The following is a 21303-nucleotide window of genomic DNA, read 5'->3' as shown; positions in this document are numbered from 1 at the left end:
GCCTCTCCCTGTAGACCACATTGTATATGATGTTTCTTGGAGACGTGCAGTGTGATAGGCCTGGTAATGTCTATTTTGAATGGAAAGTTCTGTGTCTCCATTTTTTTTTTTTCTTAGTACAGGGGGCATTGAACCCAGGGGAGGGCCTTGAGCATGTTAGGCAAGTGCTCTACCATTGAACTGTACCCCCAGCCTCTCTAAAATGTTGTAATGCAGAACAATTTTATTCCTACATTGAAAAAAATTTCATTTGAGGGATATGGAACTCTTAAAAATGCTGAGCCACCTACTAGTTCTCATGGCTGTTGATAGTTAATAGAAGGGACTGTATGTTCTGCTTGAAGACTCAAGGAAAATCCAATGTGGACCTGATATTCTTTTTTTGGCTTTTTTTTTTTTTTTTGTAAAATTGTCCATAGAACATTTTTCTAAGCTCAACTTAATTCTCCTGCGGCCTTTTTGTGCCCTGTAATAGCCATGAACCATTTTTGTCATTGTTTTGTAGAGTTGGACCCAGGTTACCTTTGTGATTTTGCCATTTTTTTCTAATTTATTTCCAAAATTTGCTGAAAACTGCAACCTTGGGGATACCTCTGACTTTCTGACACGACTAACAAACACTATACTAATTTGGAACACATGTTCTGTCAAAGTTTACCTATAGCCTTGGGTTCCAAATTTGCAACTTCAGCATCTTCCATTGAAAAGAAACAGCATATTTTTTCTTAAACTCTTTTTTTGCCTCCCCTTGAACTATAGTCTTTTATAACAGTAATAAGGAAATGTGGTTATGGGTATAATTGCCATGAGGCAATTGTACCCTAGAGGACTGGCAGAATTTTCTTTTCTATATCTCAGGGCTGGGCTCCATCAAGACAATCATTTGCAAATAACTCAATTAGAATAATAACAACAATATCTTTATTTTTATGGCAACTTTCCCTATAGAGAGCAAAGTGCGTTAGAGACTTCCTATCAGATTCCTTGTTCTAATACCCCAGGGGACTGGAATAAATTTTAAAAAAAAGTTTTATTGTAGCTTATTTGAGATAGAGGAGTGAGGCAGAGCAAGGTTAAGTGACATCCCTGAGGTCACAGAGAAAGTCAGTAACAGAACTGCAAGGAGAAATCAAGGTTTCCTGTTACTCTACAAGTTATCAAGCTGCATTCTTTCTTGGCCATTGTGAAAGATCAAAAAATAAAGCCCAGCCTCTTTTGGGTTTGTAGAATAATGTGGGTGAAAGTGCTTTGAAAATCCTGAAGGTATTGTTGCTATCTTTATCACTTAGTTCAAATGGAAGGTAACAAAGAGACTCATTATTGTTATCTAGTTGTTCCAATACATATGAAATGGATTTTACACATTGCTGATTGTGCAAGTCCCAAACAACTAGTTGTCTTCATCATTAATGAGGACTAATGAAAAATTGTATTTACAATTCTGAATTTTTAAAAAATTTCTTGAGGTTGACTACAAATCCAGAAATCCAAGTTACTCTGCTTAAACTGCAAACAAAAAACTTATCTAAGTAGACTGATTGGTTGTTTCTTTTCAAGGTTTTACTTAAAATCTTAGTTCTGAAATGCGTATGATGAATTTAGGGCTTTGCTTTATTTTTTTTATTTTTAGTGGAAATTGGAAGATTGGGAGTAAAATTGCTACTCATCTTCCAATCTGATTTCAAGGAGCCTTGGAGGACACATTCTCTGGGGAATAGACACAATTAACTCGATGTTCTTAATTACTATTGTTTGTTTTGTGGTTCAAAGTGACATATTTTGGTATAGGGCTGTTGGCTGAAGTGTCCAGTGGCAAGGGAGGGCTGGGAGTGGCAGCCTTCCCTCCTTGGATAGGGAACCTCTTTCTACAAACTCGGAGCTGAAAGGTATAATTGCCTCCAATTTTATCACACCTTGCCTTCTAGTGGAAATAATGAGAAGTTAGGCAAAGTATAAATATGTTTTTTTTTTTTTTCTCCAATAAGCTCTCTCTTTGATTACCGAAGGGCTAGGGTGAGTTCTTGTTTCTTTACTCTATCCCAGGTGAATGAAGCCATCATAGCTCCTCCCTGGGCGTCTCTTGGGAGGAACGATGGCCTTGAGACTCTTGGCATCACTGCACCTCTTAATGCTTAATGAATGTTCAGCAGAAAACCAATCCAGGTAAACAGGTGAACAGAAAATAAAAGTTCAACACGTGTGAACAAGTCTGTAAAACAACATAGCGAAACAACACCCATCCCGGCGAATGGACTAAGGGGATAAGTGCCATGCTCTACCTGGCTATGGGATTATATCAGCTATTTAGTCTGTTTTTATAATTACTGGATGATGTTCACAGAGAACTTTTAGTTCTTATTTTGTTTCCGTGAATTTATTTTTTGCAAAGGAAAGTTTTAAATAACATTTTCTTAAGCTACCCACCCCTCTTTCCTTCCAAATGCCCTCACGGGATTCTTTTTTCTCTCCTTTGTGTTGTCTGTTGTATTTTGGTTTCATGGTGTGGCATGAAACATATCCAAACTGCAACAGCAGATTCCTGCTCAGTGAAAGAAAGCTTGAGCAGTGTTGTCACTTTAGAAACACACTGATGGCTTTGAATGGGAGCCTAGTGGGAGGAGGAAGCTTTGGCTTTGGGATCCAGTTTGGGGTGATGGAGTTTTTGTATTCATGTTGGGTCTGGAAACCTGACTGCATAGCAGCCATTTATATTGTCATTGAATAAATAAACCTAAATAAATGAAAATGAAGAAACAGCCCAAGAAAAGTCTGCTCATTTGTAGTTTAGACTTTCAGGTAAAGAACAAATTATCCTTTGCTTTGAGAGTCTCTGTTTTGTGTCCTTACAAAAGTAGTTGGTTCTTGTCCTGGCTTTGCTTCATTATTCTTTAGATAAAGAATTTGCTGAGAAATAGGATATTTTGTCAAGAAGATGAAAAGAGACAAGCACTGTTTCTTATGGCAGGAGGGCAAGGAGCTGTGTTCCTTTCAGGTAGGGCCAGAGCTTTGCAGGTTGGTGATGGGAACCAAGTTTTGCTATCTTTAGGGGGTTTAAATTCTGCCTTGTTCAGTTGTAGCAAAAGTCCTTAACCCCGTCTAGCAGTTGATTGGTCTTATAAAGTAAATTATGTTTAGTCCAATTCTTGAGCAGAAAGAGATGCCATTCACTTTCCCTAAGACCTCATGGCATTCTCAGCTAACATGTCCCTACTTGAGCAGGTCTCTGAGGATGAGATGTCCTTCCAAGCCAGGGTGGCACTGACATTTAACCTTAGGGGTAGTGTGTGAAAAGGTACAATGCACCTTAATATTAAAAAATCAGCCCAGTGCAGTGGTGAACACCTGTAATCTCAGTGATTTAGGAGGCTGAGCAGTAATCTCAGTGACTTAGGAGGCTGAGCAGGAGGATTTCAAGTTCAAAGCCAGCCGTAGCAACATCGTCGAGGTGCTAAGCAACTCAGTAAGACCCTGTCTCTAAATAAAATACAAACTAGGGCTGGGGATGTGGTTCAGAGTTAAGTGCCCCAAAGTTCAATTCCCAGTACTTCCCTGCAAAAAAAAAAAAAAAATTCACTTGCATTTAAACTGTTTTAATCTCACTATTCTCCAGTTCTATCTGTTGTGACATATGTAAGTGGAGATTTTGTGCTAATTAACTTTTAACAAAATCCTCTAATATGTTGTCTGAAGGTGGAGGTTGCTCTTCTTTGCTCTATTAGCTTATTTCTAAGATGCTTCTTTAAATCTCTTTCTGGTTCAGTGACATGTGTCATAGTTTCAGTTATCTGCATGGTATATTGTAAACAATTAAATCTCTCATCTTGTCTCAGTTTAAACTGCAGCATTCATTTCTGTAGCGTGGTCCTGAAGTAACAAAATACACATATAGAGTGGATTAGAAGAACTGGGATAATCTTTTATTTCTTCCTATAGTCTTTTTCATTGAAGGTTTAAGTTTCAAATATTATGTATCTGATGAAAACCTTGTTAAAAAGGAGATTCACTTTTCTTCCTGGCTTTGGGCTTCCTGTACCCCACCCTCACTACCAGAGAACATCCAGGGCTGTTTCCATCTTGTGGTCTCAGCATTATTCCTATGGTTTTTAATGTCTTTGCAGTGTATCTATTTTCATACTTTGGAGGTTTTCTCTTAGTTTATGTCACACTATAATTTTCTCATTGGAAAAAAAGAAAAGGAGGCAGGAAACACTAAAAGTATAAGCTATTGCTAGACTCACTCCATGCCTATTTGGACTCCATTTTCTTTTTTCAATAAATATTTATTTAAATAAAATTGCAAATTTTGCGTTATATGATGGAGGTTGATTAGAGTTCAGAATCAGGTTTATGAAATTCAGTAGACACCAATTTTCAGTTTGATATAATCTCTACATGATATTTGGTGGTAACTATCACAAACTGTTTCAAATTTGACAGTGATAAAATTGGTGTGTGTGGGAGGTTCAAAATAATCTAGACAGAGAAAATACAGGACATAGGAGTATCGCGTAGTGCTGGTGGCTTAGTGTGCACACCAAACACCAGCAGCATCCTATTAAAGAGTTTTGTCAGAAAAAGCTGGCAACACATGAACTAATGGGATGTGTTTTCTGTTATGTCACTTCCCTCTAGCAGGGCTGTTATTTAGCACAGTTTAAAACACTGAATGCGTGGGTACTATTTGCATTTGTGATGGTAAATTTTCCTTACAGTGAATTTGTATACTTCCCTCTATATACAAACATCAATATTTATATGTCAGTTTTTATTTGTATTCTAGTAAAGCATTAGTGACTATACAATTCTGGTAGAAGAAAATGTTTTTGTCTCTTCTTATTTTATCATTTTTCTTATGTGAAACTGCTGGATGTCAAGTGAGGTCTTGTGAACTAGTTCTTAGAGAAAATGGTGATTTCTCCTTTGAAGTAAGCATTTTTTATGTGATGTATTTTGCTGTATATTTAAGATAACCACTTGGGTATCTCCACATGAGACAGATACTCAGACAATTGATGAGCATTTTAAAGCTTTTTGTATCATGAGGTCTGAGTAAACACATAACATTCTATAAAAGCAGTCAAACTCATACTTGCTCCAGACAAGGAGTATATATCATATGTGTAGGGAAAACACAGACAGGAAAACTTCTGCCAGGTATTTCAATAGAAGGAATTTTTCATTATAGTATGATTTTTGATTTTTTGGAAAATTCTTGGATATGTGAAAAATCTTAGATGTGTGCAAATTGTTAAAACTTGGACAAAAAGAAGATGAGGTAACCCAAAGAAGAAATGGTATATCTGGATGGGTATTATTGGGATTATCAGAAAATCTCCTAGAAGACTATATTTTGAGCTTAGCATTGAAAATCTAATTTTTTTTTAAAAATTTTTATCTTCATGTAACAATATCATGCTTTGGGATAAGTGATTTCATACTTAGGACTGAATGGTGGCAGTGCTATCTTACCTTTTAAAGGCAATCATAAATCGTTGAAAGTGTTAATATTCTAAATATCATCATAGTTCATCTGTCTAATATTATTTAACTCTATTTTGTGACATTTATTTTGGAGTGATAAATATGTCAAACTTCAAAAAAACATATCTGTCAGAGTCATGAAAAGTAAGACTTCTGCCAGGTAGTTCAATAGAAGAATTTTGCGGGAAGGACCAGTTACAGTGATCTTAGAAGAACCCAAGAGCCAAATGAACAGTAAGGCAACCCAGCCTCAGCATCCATAGGAGTCAACCACCCCAAGTAGGCTATAAGGGTCAAGAGAACAGGTATTGTTACTAAAACCCTTGACCTGGAGCTGCCCAAAGGGAGTGTGAACCTCACAGGGAGAATTAGTTGACAGTTTGAAGACACCCATTGAAGCAGAGAGGAGAGAAGAAATATCTTCCTTTATCTTTTATTCAAATTTTCACACTCCTGATGGTTGGACTTGGTCTTGAAGTCTGTTGTTAACAGGACTGGGAAAGGTATTCTTCAGGAATGAGTGAGAGGTGGATCGAGAACAAGTTACCATTCCATAGAAATCCTTATTTTGAGTGGTGGGTGTAGTGGTGCATGCCTGTAATCCCAGTGGCTCAGGAGGCTGAGACTGGAGGATTGTGTATTCAAAACCATCCTCAGCAATGGCTAGGCGCTGAGCACTCAGTGAGACCCTGTTTTTAAATATAATACAAAATACTGGCGGGGATGTGGCTCAGAGGTTGACTGCCCCTGCATTCAATCCTCAGTACCCAATCCCACTCCTCCCCCCAAAAGAAAAGAAATTCTCATTTCAAGGATGCAGTAGAGGGAAAACATTCATTTGAGGCAAGGATCCAGTTTGTATGGTATCATTCGTAAGTCTTATCATACCATTGTTTCCTACTGACATTGTGTATTATATTACTGATTGTTTTTAATTCTACCTGAAAATCTACTTTACGGCTTTTCATCTTTTCATTATAGCATGATTATTTGATCTTTGAAAATTTTTGATAATTCTTGAATGATCTTCATTAATTTTCAGACTTTAATATGCTTTAAATGTCAAGAAAAATCAGATTTTCTCTAATTAGAACCAAAATTTAAAATCCAAACCAACAATTGATAGGTTCAAATTATTCCTGTGGCAACTAACCTCTGATAAAGAATTATGGAGGACCTCCTTATTCTCATTTCCATCTGTTAGAGGTAGCAAGAGGTAAAAGTCCAACTGCCCTTGTAATTAAGCACTGTCTACAACTTGGAAATAATGATGTGGTTTCTTGGTTCTTTTGTGATTTTATTGAAGGTTGGTGTGCAGCATAGTTTATTTTTTGACTGGAAGGCAATATGAGTTTTGAAAGGACAGCATAATAATCAATTTGGAAAAATGAACATTAGCCACATGTAATGTTATGTGCAATGAAAATAATCTTTATGGGAGCATGGGAGATGAGTCTGTAGTAAAAAGCTTGAAGTTGGTCTCTGTTAAAATTTTGTCACATCTGGAAGGCATTTGATGTGTAAGATTACATAGGTTTGATACCATTCAGGGTTAAGACATATGGATGGGACATTATGCAGAAACTTGCTCTTTTTCATACTTTTTGGATTTAGCATAGAGATTTTTGAATCATAAGGAGTCAATTTGAATCTCTCTTAAAGATAAAATGAGTAACATGACAAAATGGGAGGAATTTTGAGCACATGGTACACAGCTCTGCATCATTATGCTCTGTTCCTTTTTTTTTTTTTTTAATGGTCATAGTCAGTGGACATGCCTCTCATCATTTTTTTTTTTTCTCATTTCCCAAATAACCATAGTAAGGAGTAGTGGATTCCATGGTGGGCTATAGGAGACTCTTTAATATTCTTGGTTAGAATTATTTATATTTTAAACCTTTCTCCTAAAGTGTCCATTCAAAAAAATATTGTCCCCCCCCATAATTTTTGTATCTGTCAGGTTGTAAACTTTTCAGAGTTCTTTCAAACATTATTCCTTTTAAAAATAATCTTGACTTTCCCTGTAAAAAAAAAATGAAAAAAATCGGGTTAGCTATGTTTTGTTAGTATTTTATCAATATAATTGAGTTACTTTCCTCTTATGCAGAGTTTTAATTTGCAAAAGGAAGTTACTATCTTCTCGTTTGTTTCCTCATTTTATCCCTTTCAAAAATGTTAGCTCAATGATGTATTATTCCAATAGTTTTATTCCTGGTAAATTGGCTTTTGCCCTGAAAACATGGGGACAGAAGTTCTTTGAAGGACTTATCAAGGAACTGTTGGAACATTTAATATCATTATCTGCCACATCAGCAAGCTTCCTGTTTCATCAAGTGACTTCTCTGTTTTTTTTTCCTCCAATATTATGATAAAGGTATTTTATAAAAAGAAACAATAATGAGTGTCTGACATATAAATCTATTTTGCCTTCATAGAAAGTATGCTGTTTGTAGTGCTACTTTATTATTCAGTGCAGTTCATGCACCTTTGGATTAAGTATATACATTTATTTTTATATGAATAATATCATCAATGACTGAAGAGCCATGATTTCATAATAAAGCAAAGACTAGTTAACTAATATAAGATAGAGTTTCCCATCCTGTTTCCTTTCTCTAAGCTCATCTAATGACTTAAACATAAACATTTTAACTACTTGGCAAAGTATCTTTTTAGCTAACTGAAAGGAGAAATCTGTGTTCCAGTAAAAAAACCAAATAAATATATCTTTTCAGAAACACATTTCTATGCTGTAATAAATCCTGAAAGGAAAAAAAATAAGAATGTGACTTTTTGGTCATTAACTGAATCAACTGCTGCGTTTGTGTTTATAGAGAGGTTACAGACACTTAAAATTAGAATATGCAGATAACCAAACAACTCAAAGTTATGATTATTATCACTGGCCTTTTATTTATAATGGGAGGAATAAAAAATGTGATATCCTTCATCATGCTGTTCACTGTAAAATGGTGGTTATGGTAGAAACTGAACATTGACTATATGCCAGAATTCTACCAAGTAATGAATAAAACTAACATAAATGTTGACCCTATGGATTTTAAAATGTAGCAGGGGATTTGGACACCAATCAGTCCTTTAGCTACCTATGTTGTCGATGTTTGCAAGGGGCGGTTCAGAGTGAAAATAGAGGAGGACTAATGAGGTAGGCATTTTTTTTTTTTGGAGGGGGAACTAAAAAAATGTATTTTAAAAATATATTATAGACTTTCTCTACAAATACTTGTCCATATTTTCACTGCCATATGAAGGTTTTTTTTCTCTCTTTTATTTCTAATCCCTTTGGAAATGATTAAGACTAAAACTTTACCTTTTTTCTTATCCAGTTTTAAGTAACTGGGCAAGAGAAAAACAGATTCAGGCATCAAAGAGTTTGCTTAGGATAAGAGGCTGGTAATTAATGAATGGGACCCAGGAGCTCAGACTCTCCAGTCAGTTTGGAGAAAACATACCCTGCTCTTGAGAAGTAAAGATGGCAAATGAAGTATTAGAAAGTATTAGAATGAAGTATTAGAAAATATCTGGGTTTAACCTACATATATAGTATTATATTAAGTTTGGGGAAAATACATGAAATGACATAGAAGGACCATGTGTGCACAGGAGTGTGTGGGACAAAACAAAGCAGCTACATGGGTCAGTTGTGCTAAATGGTGTTAAAATAGCTGTTCAGGACTTTGGAGATAAAACAGCATTCATTTTTCCATTCTTTCCTCTTAAGAGAAGCATTAGGACTAATAGGATCAGAAACATTGCCTTTCATTTATGTTGAAATTCTGCATTGATTTTTCAGTTTCCTCCCATAATTATGTTTTTGAATCTGATGACATTCTGGTTTTCATTTCAAGATTCCTATCTCACCAACTTTTGTTTTGCACTACATACATTGCTATAAAATGCAGGTTTCTTGGTTTCCAAGGGTCGGGGGAAAGTATATTACATAGTTATAGTTGAAACTCAAAATGTCTCCCAGATGGAAAAGACAGAACAATCATCTCATCTTTTCCTACTGGATCTGGCCAGGTTTTGGAAAGGACTTCATTATTTTCATGTGGCAAACTGCATTGGCAAATCGTTCCTTAAAGTACGCAGTGGCGTGTTCATCTAATATTATGAGATATGGGCAGCATTTATGAAAGATTATAAATCTTACAACTCTCTTCAGAAACTTAAAATACAGCTGGAAATGTTTTGCTTCCAACAAACATGCAATCTTCATAAAATTGGAAAAGAAATGTTTTGAATAAATAATGTTTTAGTTTATTTCTCTCTAGTGTGAGAACTATTTTTTTAGTCAAAATCATGCCATAAAACTCCTCCCTCCCCTACTTTAACACCCTTGCCGCTGTATTTATATTATGCTGGTGCATTTAATTTTTTTTTAAGTATGCCAGATTGCTTTGCCTTGTTTTTAAAGATAGAAAACTGGATTTGCTCCCAGGGACTCTTTCCCTAACTAGGCCAGTTTAAAAGCTAAACAAGAATTGAGTCAGTTAATTAATTTAAATGAGATTACAAATCAAAAACATATTATGCAATCTTGATTTAATTACCACATTTTATTTACTTAATTGAAAACACACTGTAGAAAGTTAGCAATCTTGACAATGACCAGCGTGGTGTCTTTGTATTCTATAGGTTAAAAGCGATGCAAGCAATAAGTGATCTGATTTTGACCTTTGGTTCACTCAATCCCTGGATCAGTAAATGGTCGTTGAACTTAGTCTTAGGGCAGAAAGCTCAGATTCGACCATCCTAGACTTCATTTGTTGGTCTTAGTGCTAGTTGATGAAGTACTGCAACTCTCTGCTCTTGGATGTCAGCAAGGTGACACTTTTCCTCAGGTGTATTCCTGTATGCTCTGGTCAGTAGTCCCCTATTGTGGGCATGATTGGCTCTCATCCCCATTTGACATTTTTTTTCCCTTAGATTTCAGTAGTCTTTTAAAAATTTTTTTATTTTTTAATTAATTCCCTGTGGGCAAATTTCAGTCTTGATCCCAAACAAATCCTTATTTTAATCCTTGGGATATGAAATTTGGAATCTAATCTTCCTGTTAAGCAAAAGTGACTCTTTAAAGAAAATTTATTAAGGGAACTAGTGGAATATATATGGATAAGGAATAGGGTATATTACATATTGACTCTTTTGTTCTATATTTTCCTTTGGTTAATTAATTAATTGCTTTATCTGTAAGGATTCTCAACATAATAAGTTCTTTTAAAACTGAGTTTTGCTAAATCAAATATTTAAAAATCATCGTTAACCAATAGAAAGGGTAACTGAAGGTACAAGCCTTCAGACGTGAAGAAAAATAGGTTGAAAGGCATAATTCAAAATATGTGGAAAGTCATATTTCCCAAATATTATTTTGGTTCTGCCAAGAGTATTTAAAGAAGTTTGATTTCTCTTCTTGCTCACAATTGAGCTTAAGGGCGGGGTACAAATGCAGCAAAAACATGTCAAGGACTCCATTAGCAAGTAATAAAGTTCATGCTTCCCACATATAGATTTTTTTTTAATATTTATTTTTTAGTTGTCGGCGGACACAACATCTTTGTTGGTATGTGGTGCTGAGGATCGTACCCGGGCCACACACATGCCAGATGAGCGCACTACTGCTTGAGCCACATCCCCAACCCTCCACATATAGATTGTTAACCAAGTTTTGCAATGAAGTGAGTTCCCAATAAGAGACAAGAGTAGAGGGAAGCAGGAGGGAGACAGGGAGATAAGGGGAAAGAATCAGTGAGCATTTCCCACACACTTATGAAAGAGTCAGTTACCTGGTTTTCCCATGTATCTTTGTGTTATTTTAATAAACATTTAATAGAAGGAAAAGAAAATACTGTAAAACTATAGTTTTGTGTCACCCCAGTTGATAAACCAGCTCTCCATTAAAACTGAAATAGTGTTGTCACTGTATTGGAAGAAAAAAAAAACATGGCAAATTATGTAATAGTAATTGTGATTATATAAAGCTCACTCACTAGAAATCCCAGGGAAATCAGTCCTGACACTCAGGGAACTGCCAAGAGCAAGACACAGTGCTGTGGGGAGGAGGGAGGAGAGTGAAGGAGGAAGACCTGCCCAAGGAGAAGCATTCTCTCCCCATCTTTAAATAGTACATGTTTTTGTCTTTTCTGTTTCCCTAGTATAAAGTGCATGCATTTGTATCCCATCCTTCAAGTTTTTGCTTTTTATATCTTGACTTTTCTTTCTTAAGTGATTCTTTTTGGCATGCTATGTATTGAATTTGCACAAATATACAACTCCAGTATGTTAGCAATTAATAATGTTTTAGAGAGAAAGAAGCAGACTGTTCTAACCCTTAAAAAAAAAAATCTCCTGGTATTCTTTAGTTGACAATGGGCTATTTCTTCACCTGCTTAAGGCAAAGGAATATGACAAAGGGCTCTTTATGACATGATGACTAATTTTAGTTCTAGCAAGAGGCTATCTGTAGGTTAACAGGTTACCGGTTGGGTTTCATTTACTCTTCTGATATCCCTTGATATAAAAGCTATATTGTTCTAGAATCATATAATTTTAGAGTTAGAAGGGACTTGACAATTTGCCTTGTTCAGTCCTTTCTTTGCACCCAAATAACTATAAATTAAAATCGTGTTTCTCAAATTTGGTTTTCCTGTTGGTATTCAAGTCATGGTGTCAGAGAATAAAATGAGCCCCTGTGATAAGCTTCACTCAGGAATAGAAAAGTAGTCTATATAATGTAGGTCATTAAAACTTCTTGGCCGCCTCTGTGCAAATTGGGGACCTTTTTCCTGGACCCCCAGTAAACACCTCCTTACTCTGCAGGAGAGCAAAAATTGACCCCTGATGCAGAATAGTTTATCTCATACCTTCACTCCAATTTCATTCTTCATTTCTTCTTCTTCTTCTTTTTTTTTTTTTTTTCATTATTTCAATATTCATTGGGAAGGAGGGAAGCAGAACCAGCCCTTACATTAGCCCGGAACACTCAGGCCTGGGAAGCACGCATCTGTTTCTTTTCCTTACCACAAAAGGTTTATCTGTATGACTTCTAATGTTGTTTTTGTGCTGAGTGGCATACCTAGTCTTTCTTCTTTGTGCATATCTGTAGTTTACAGACCAGTTGTTTTTATTTGGCTTTACCAAATGTGCCAAGGCATTATCCCCAAACTTAAGGCCTAAAAGACTAAATATCGAAGCATCTCTGCCATTATGGAGTTCAGCAGCCAAAAAGGAATGACCTTCATATGAAGACTTAAGGGAGGGGAAAAAAAGCAGTTAGAGGCATTCTGTGCAAGACCCTGAGGCATGAGTACTGGTAAACTCAAGGGTCCAGAAGGCTAAAGTGTGACTCGGGTTGGTGGGGCCAGATCAAGTTACCTTTAGTGACACATTAAAAAAACTGGAGTTCTTTCTGTGGGTATTTGGAATACATGTGAGGTGTTTTTTTTTTTTTTTTTTTTTTTTTTTTTTTAAGCAGGGATTTAGCCTAATCAGTTTGGGGTTTTATAAACATTGCCTTGGTAGCAGAGTGAAATATGTACTAGATTGGGAGATCATGTTATTTTTCAAGACCTCACTCCTAGGGTGACATCCATCTGATATCTTTTATGATGTATTCTTGCCCACCCTTACCAAGAAGAGTCAATTTTTTATTCTGGATATATACTCCTTTGCATCACAGTGTTTTGTTTTTTCAATTTAAATTACTTGTTAACTTATAAACAAATAATAAATTATACATATTTATGGAGCACCATGTGATATCTCAATATAGGTATATCTTTTATAATGTTTTAATCAAGTTGACTTTCTCAAGCATGTATCATTTTTTTCTGTTGAAAACATTCAAAACCGTTTCTTCTAGCTTTCTGACACATGTAGAACACTATTGATGTCTATAATAATCCTATTGAGCAATAGCACACCAGGGCTTCCTACTCCTATCTGACCATAACTTAGTACCCACTGATCTACCTTTCCCTAGTATTTTCTAATTTGTACATTCCTATCTCATTGGGTCACTTTTAAACTTCTAGAAGGCATATGATCTATATTATTTTATAGAACAATACTTTAAAGACCATTATTATAAACCAAAGGAAAATTATAAGCACAACGGAAAAAAGGAGTGTGTGTCACACAGTACTAAGCATTTGGATATAGACAGTGCTCCATAAATCTCATGATTTCTCTTTTAATTGATATCTACATTAATGAAATATTTTCCAATTTTGATGATCTACTCACCTCAGAGAGTTGCATTTTATTCACACCAGAAAGTTAGTGCTTAGTAACACTTTATACACCATTACTTATTTATTATCTTATATTTATTATATTATCTTTTTTGACTTCTGCCAGGCTAATTGGAAAACATTAGGATTTTCTTTGTTTAGCAGAGAGAATCTAAGCTACATTTGAGTTAGAATCAGTTATAGAGATTATAATTTACTGCTTAGGTGGAGAGAATAGCTAAAAGTTTTTTTTTTTTTTTCCAATTCTGAAACAGGTTTGGAATGCACTGGTAAAGGGAGGGATGGTGAAGTTCCCAGGAACTGCAGGATCATTTGGCTTTGGGTCATTTCAAGATTTCATCATGACCACTTAAACAGCAGTGTGTCTGAGCTGGTGGCTCAGAGAGGGGAAATGCCTATGACCCTGGCCATTAAGGTCATTTTGGTATCCCAGGGTCTTCCATAAAACTGGCTCATTAGGAAAGCCTAAGCACTCCGTGGGTAAAGCTAAGACATTAGAGTAGCCATAAAAGATTGACTGCTTTTTACAAAGGACTGAAGAAAACTTATAAGAGTTTTCAGGGGTGTGAACAGTTCCAGATTCTTGGAGAATCTTCAACCTGGCAGAGGGAGGAGTTGATTGAATTTTAGAACTCTCTTCATTCATTGTCCTCTTTTCCTAAAAGAATACATGTTTAAATTCACACTTGTAAACAGTAAAGAGAACAGAGTGCTGAGGTGTGCACTTTTGGTGCCTGCTACTCAGGAGGTTGAGGCAGGAGGGTCACTTGAGCCCAAAAGTTGGTGGCCACATGGTGAATCCCATCTCCAAAAGAATGACACAGAGAGAGAGAGAGAGAGACAAAGAAACAGAGAAGCAGGGGTGGGAAGCATGGGCCTAACCCTCTCACATAGCACTCCCAGGCCGGCAAACACGTCTCCATGTTCAGTAGATCCACTAACAGATGTTTTTAGATGCTACCACTGGACTGGACACAAATTATTTGTATATCTTTTCTTTTCTTCTTCCTGAGAATTAGTCCATTAAAAATTCTAATCCAGGGCTGGGGATATAGCTCAGTTGGTAGAGTGCTTGCCTAGCATGCACAAGACCCTGAGTTCAAACCCCAACACCACTAAATAAATAAATAAATAAATAAAATAAAAATTCTAATCCATCTTTAAAATGTGGCTTCATGTTTAATAGTGTCTTTCATTTGTTGATTATGTAGGACTTGTGTGGACCAGGGTTTGATGCATGATATGTTGTGATCTTTGCAGTGATCTGAAGTAGGCAGTAGGATTGCAGTTTTCAAGATCAGAACGCAAGGCTCCAAGAGATTGGAGATCTTTGTAATTCTGTACAGGGTCACACAACTAAGAGGGACAGAGCCAGGATTCACTCCAGCATGCTAGATGCACCCATGCACGCACGCGCGGGTACACACACACACACACACACACACACACACACACACACACACACGGTGGGGAAACTTGAGCAAAGTGGTGGAAGTGGTTAAATAAAACCTTTGCGTATAGAGTAATTTGACCTAGGTGGTGAATTGGAGGGTTTTAGATGTGGTCTGAATAATTCCTTCTCTGAAGTCAACCACAATAACAGTTCATTTTGGTTTCTCTGCCAACTGCGACTCCCTGGTTACTTCCTTTTCCAGCAGTTGGAATTAAGTGACCAATATAAGGTGACATAAGAGTTAACAGTAGATTTTAAATAATTTTAGAATTTACTGTCTGAAAATTAAGTGTTCTGTACTTGCTTTCATAGGGGTCCTCTTCTGTGTTTTGGGGACACAATATATGCTATTTGACTTCATGAGAGGCACAGGCTTTGGAATATGAAAGAGAACCTGTCATTGTGCTTTAGTAAACACCAGATCATTTTAGAAAGTGGAATTGTTACAGAAAGCAATGTGTGACTCAAATTTAGGGTCCACTCAGTTTTCTCTCAAATACTTGTGGGTCTTTTTCTCCCTTCCCTTCCCTTTCTTTGTAAGTCTATTTGTTCAATTGAATTTGGCCTGCAGTTGGAAATGGGAACAGAAAGTAATTTAAAGAAAAAAAAAAAATCCCAAGTAGGATGTTGTGGTAATAGGGGATGCCATTGTGTTAACTGAATACTTTCTTAGGAATGGAAGAGACTTTCATTCTTTATTCTACTGGACCAAAACTTTAGCCACAGATAGTGGGAAAGTTATATGGTGCCACTTTGTCATTGATACAACTGAACATAATAAAACTCATGTACTCAACTCCTGAATTAAGACAGCTGCTGCAGCTTGCCTAAGATAACAATTTTAATGTACCTTATGTTGTGTCATATCTAGTTATGCATATCTAGACTTTCATAAATGTGAGGTAGCTGTAGAGAGAAAAATTAACAGTTGAGGGTCTGGTCAGTGGGTATGTAATGCATTGCTAAGAACTCATCTCCATGTTAGAATCACTTGAAAAATTGAATTGTAATGTAGTATAAATGCTGAAAGGAATCCATCAGAGGAAATCAGGGCAAAAATAGCCAAGATTGTAGCAAAATAGTATAGGTTGTTATTTTCATGTAATGATTGTACTCTGAGCCTGGAAGATGTCTAATATTTAAAGGAGAGGTTGCTCTCTGGAGCTCAATTCCAGAAAAACTAATAGAAGAATTCATGGGAGATGAGAGGTGAGATTTTTCAAGAGCAACAGTCTGAAGGAGACTATAGTCAGAACATGGAATGCAAGAGTGGTTCTTTCCAATTCTTTATTTTCATACTTCCATACTTCCATTTCCTGAAATCAGGAACTAGTTGGAGGACAATGTGGAAATCACTAAATATGTTTGCTAAGATTTCACAAAATCTGTTTTGGATGGGAAAAGCTAAAAGACAAGGAAATGGGATGAAGGGTAAAATTTTGCTTCCAGGCTTAAATCTAAGCTACCAGGTATGTAGCAATGGGCTGAAGTAAATAACCAAGTTTGATACTGGAGAAGGAACCAGCAGGATGTTCTTGCATTTAATAGTAGAAGTAGCAGTTGCAGTGTGTTAATCACTCACCTGGAGGAACAGAATAACCCTGATGAAAAAAAAATCATCTGACTTTTCAGCTTAACCAAGATGAAATACCTTTCTTGGCTTAAGTATAATGACAAGGTTTTAGGGAAACACTTGTTACTATATGGCAGTCAATGACAGAGCAGTCTTCTGTGCCCCACCTATCATATTTTGGTGAAATGTACTATCTAATTCGAGATTGCCTTTTCTAGGCAAGCAAGGAAGGCTGCTGAGTTTGAGCCATCTATTCTTCTGATACTGAGCTACAAGCCTAGTACACTCACAGCCAAGAACAGCATACTGAGAAAGACACAAAAGAAGTAGGCAGAATCTTTGCCTCTGCTTAGGAGCATGCAATTTAGTAGGGGAGACGAAAGTTAAATACTAGAACCAATGAAAGAAGATTACAAAGCAACCTGCAAGTAAGGATATAATAACACAGGGCAAATGCTACAGATAAATGCTCTAGGGACACAGAGGCAAAAGGGTGAGCAAAACACTACAGTGTGAGAACAGCTAGGAAAGGCATGCTGTCTAACAGTTGTATATCCTCCAGGTTCCTTTCTGTAGCATCCATGAGGGATAATGTGGAATAGCGAATTCAGATAAACTACATCGATCTCTTCCTCCTTTTCTGAAAAATCTGTCCATCTATCACAGATGGAAATTAAATTGATCCAATAATTTGCTCTCCACAAAGGCATGTTGGTTTCTACCTAGTAATTTATGCTTTTCCTGGTGTTTGCAAATTGATTGCTATTATGGGATGTAGACAACTCTGGGCCTAGTTCCAGTAGGTTGGGGTATTATTGGAGTGGATGTGTGTACATGCGTGTGAAATCCTGGAAAAGCAGGCTCTCATTTCTGTGTATTTCACTCTTTGAATAAAAACATATTTTTGGGTTTTAAAAAGCATGTTTAATTATACTCAGATTGCATTTTTAAGGGAATATATCTGCTTTATTTCATATTTCCACTGACTGACCTTGATATTTGCCTAACCTTCAAAACATCTTTAGTTGCTTTGTAGCTAGATCTTTTGTTTCAGAAACGCCTTGCTCTATCCCAAGAATATTATGGATTAATACTTGATTTTTTTTTCTTTTGACATAGAAATATGTGTAGACATTCATCTGGATTGATGAATAAAATATTGCTATCAAAAGGCTTGGGAAAGGATACTTTATTTAAACACTCAGTTTCATTGTTGTACCTTATTTTTTTTTTTTAAGTCCTTTTGAGGATTGTGAAATTCTTTCAAAACAAATTAAAAAGAAAACATTTTCTGTGATTTCTTTACAGATTCTGGACAATCAGGAAGTCCAAGCCACAATGATCCTGCCAAGAATCCTCCAGGTAAATATGTGTTCCAGGACGTTTGCAATCTGACATTGTTGGAGAACAAAGGTACCACTGTATAGATAAACACCCCATAATTGGTCAGCTGCCTATTTTGTTCTGGCAGGCAGGTATGATTGGGACAAGATGTGATTGTGTTTAAGCCCTTTGCAATGGCAAATACTTCTATATTGGCGTCATCGGTATTTACCTAATCACCAATGTTTTAATTTTTGTTCTTATTTCTTTAAAAGTGAACGTGTGTATATTTTAGTTGTGTACGTTTTAGGTACTAAAAATCATTGCTGTTTGAAAAGCCAAAAAACCTTTTAATCTTTTTTTTTTTTTAAACTCAGGAGAAAAAGTAAAATTTTCTCTACGCTTATTATATTCATCAATTTTCATTACTTTATTGGTGGTGGTGGTTGGTTATGTTTTCACCAAAAGATTTTTGCAAGGATTTTTATTCCATAAGGTTTTTATTGGGTTCCTAGAATCAGGAAATAATGAAAGTAAGATTTTTCCTTTAGTACAAGGTATGCCAAATACCCTCTATTTTCAGAAGCTGTTTCAGATCTGAAAATGGGTTTTTATAACTTGACCATCTTTATAGTTTTTGTTGCTCTAAAATCTGAATATATAGTATTTGCTTTTCATTTACGAGCAGTGTTTTTTTCTCCTGAGAAAATAATATAAAACTAGTGCAGTGAAGGATTTCTGTTTTTTTCATTATTTTAAGAATTTTAATCATACCTATAACTTTTGTTTAAAAAATTGTTTTAAGAATAAACTAATGAAAACAAAGCAAAACACAAGACAATGGAAAGCAGTCCCCACACCTGCCTCCCACCTCCTCAGATGATCTTATCTATCACTTCTCTCAAAAATAAGCCACAAAGATTACAGAAAACCATAAATATAAGTTTATTTCCTCAGGCAGACTTAGTTTTAATCCTTCATTATTTGATTTTCCACATCACAATACTTGGCTAATATGAAGTTCAAATACCTAAAGAATCCCAAAATTGCACGAAAATGTATTAGATCAGTATTCTCTTAAAATGATATTAGAAAGATACAGCAAATGGATATACAAGTAAAAATATAAAATCGAAAAAGAATTTAATTTTTTTCTGAGTCTTGCTTCTATTTTGTTCTTTATTTTCACTTGAAAGGCATTTTTTTGTTGTTGTTGTTCCAAGTAAAAGTTAACTTACTATTTTAGACAAAATCATAATGTATATCAAGAGTGGTATGTAGTTCAAAGACAAAAATTCTAATTAAATACATATTTAAAAGGTATATTAAGTTGATATTTCTTTATCCACAAATTGGCTATTAAGAGCAAAACATAACAAAAAACTGAACAATTCTAAATGTAAATACCAGTTAAATTTATTATTTTGTTTTTTGTGTAAATGGAAGATTAGAATTATTCAATTATTTTTTTCCAAAAAGGCAAATTGTTTATATTGTTAGAAATGTTCCAAAGTTGAGAAAATTTTGTTAACTTAAAATGTCCCTTAATTTTTCAAAGATTTCTTCTTTTTAGTTGACTATTTTTTTTTTCTGAGTAAAAGTGAATTGTATCTAAATATTTTTCAAAAGCCTCCTTACTCATCTTACAAAGAATGAGAGGGAAATAGCTTTGGTAGAAAAAGAGTTGATAAGTATTATAAGCCAGACCAAACAAAGGATATGTTCTTTGCATTTGAATGGCAGCTTGATTGAAATTAATAAAGCCGTTATTGTTGAAATGCATTTTGAACATGTACAGAAGGAATTATGTGCACCTAAAAATGTTCTCTACTTGAGCTGGATGAATAACCTTTGTATAGTTATGCAATGACAAAATTTAGTTTTTCAATCTTTGTCCAGAAGCTTGGTTAAATTTTTCCTTTGCTATATTCAATATAGATCTCTTAATTTTTCTGTTTTTATGCAATATGGCAAACAGAAATAATTAAGGTACAACACCTGATTTTTTTTTCCATGTTGAATTTTCCTCAGAAATAAAACTTTTGAAAACTATATTATGCAACTGTCAAATACACATTCAACCAAAATTAAATAGAATATAATTAGAATTTTCTTTGATCATTCAGAAGCCTTCTATCATTTTGACATGCTTTGTGTATCATTAGATTGTGAACTTAACCTAGAGCTTATTAAGGAAATTTTGATGAAAACAAGTTTGTTTTGTAGTACCTAGAAATAAATAAAGCCACTAGGAATATAGATGATTTTCTAATTTAAAGTGAAAAAAAATTAGATCTTATTAAGGTTTTTGTTGTGTAGTCAGTTGGGATTAAATTATTAGTATTTAAAGCTCCTTTCATACATATAAGCGTCTTAGGTGTTTTGGAGCATAATTTATCTTTAGGAGGCTCTTTTCATCTTCCTAATTTGGCTGAAATGTGAAATCTCCAAAGTTGAGATTCAGTATCTTGAGAAGGCACAATCCATTTATGGGAAAATTTAATCCACTGCATAAGCAATGAAATAGACAAATCACTTTGCTGCTTTCAGTGTTATAGCAAAGAGAAGTTAACCTCTGAAAAACATCACCTTGATTACCCACACTTTCTTATCACTGGTAGATTTCTGCTGGGAGATGTGGAAATTTCTACCATCTATTCCTGTGTTTATTTCCCAACAGCTTGGGAAGAGAGAGCAAAAATCCAAGTCCTTCTGGAGATATGGGCTCTTTGAAATCTGTTTCTGACTATTGACATAAAGGTGGAATCCCATCCAGTCATCCTATGAGTGCAAATGCTTGCAGCTATATACCCACACATAGCCCTGCTCCCCTTTGGCTTTTCTTCAGCAGCAGACCTGGCTGTCTGACTTGCAGGCTCATTCCTTGCTGACTGAGAACTTCGGAAGGGTGACCCTGAAGTTCTTCGTATTGTAGTATGAACCTCTGTCAATAGAACTTTAGTCTTTTTTAAATTTTTTTTTTTTTTTAGTAGTAGTTGGACATAATGTCTTTATTTTTATTTATTTATTTTTATTTGGTACTGAGGATAGAACCCAGGACCTCATGCATGCAAGGCAAGCAAGTGCTCTACCACTGGGCTACAACCCCAGCCAATAGACCTTTAGTTTTAACTTGTGTTTTCTCAATTGGAATTAGTATTTTCATGCAAACAAATAAAATCAATACATTTTGGGGAGGT

At 35.4% G+C, this 21303-nt stretch overlaps 1 protein-coding gene across 12 annotated transcripts in view; it reads left to right on the top strand.

Moving 5' to 3' along the window:
* Positions 1 to 21303, top strand: part of Nfib (nuclear factor I B) — a 419314-nt gene that overhangs the window by 305306 nt on the left and 92705 nt on the right. For all 12 annotated transcript variants that reach the window (XR_005733947.2, XM_021728207.3, XM_021728206.3 and 9 more), the window contains exon 3: positions 18089 to 18142. Coding sequence is in view for 11 of the 12 variants with exons in the window: in XM_021728207.3 (XP_021583882.1) it covers positions 18089 to 18142 (54 nt within the window). In the remaining variant the exon portion in view is untranslated. The remainder of the gene's footprint in view (positions 1 to 18088; positions 18143 to 21303) is intronic.

The sequence above is a fragment of the Ictidomys tridecemlineatus genome, chromosome 4 (assembly GCF_052094955.1).
Source record: "Ictidomys tridecemlineatus isolate mIctTri1 chromosome 4, mIctTri1.hap1, whole genome shotgun sequence".
NCBI classification, from domain to species: Eukaryota; Metazoa; Chordata; class Mammalia; order Rodentia; family Sciuridae; genus Ictidomys; species Ictidomys tridecemlineatus.
Note: the sequence above shows the minus strand (reverse complement) of the source record. Positions and strands in the feature narration are given on the sequence as shown.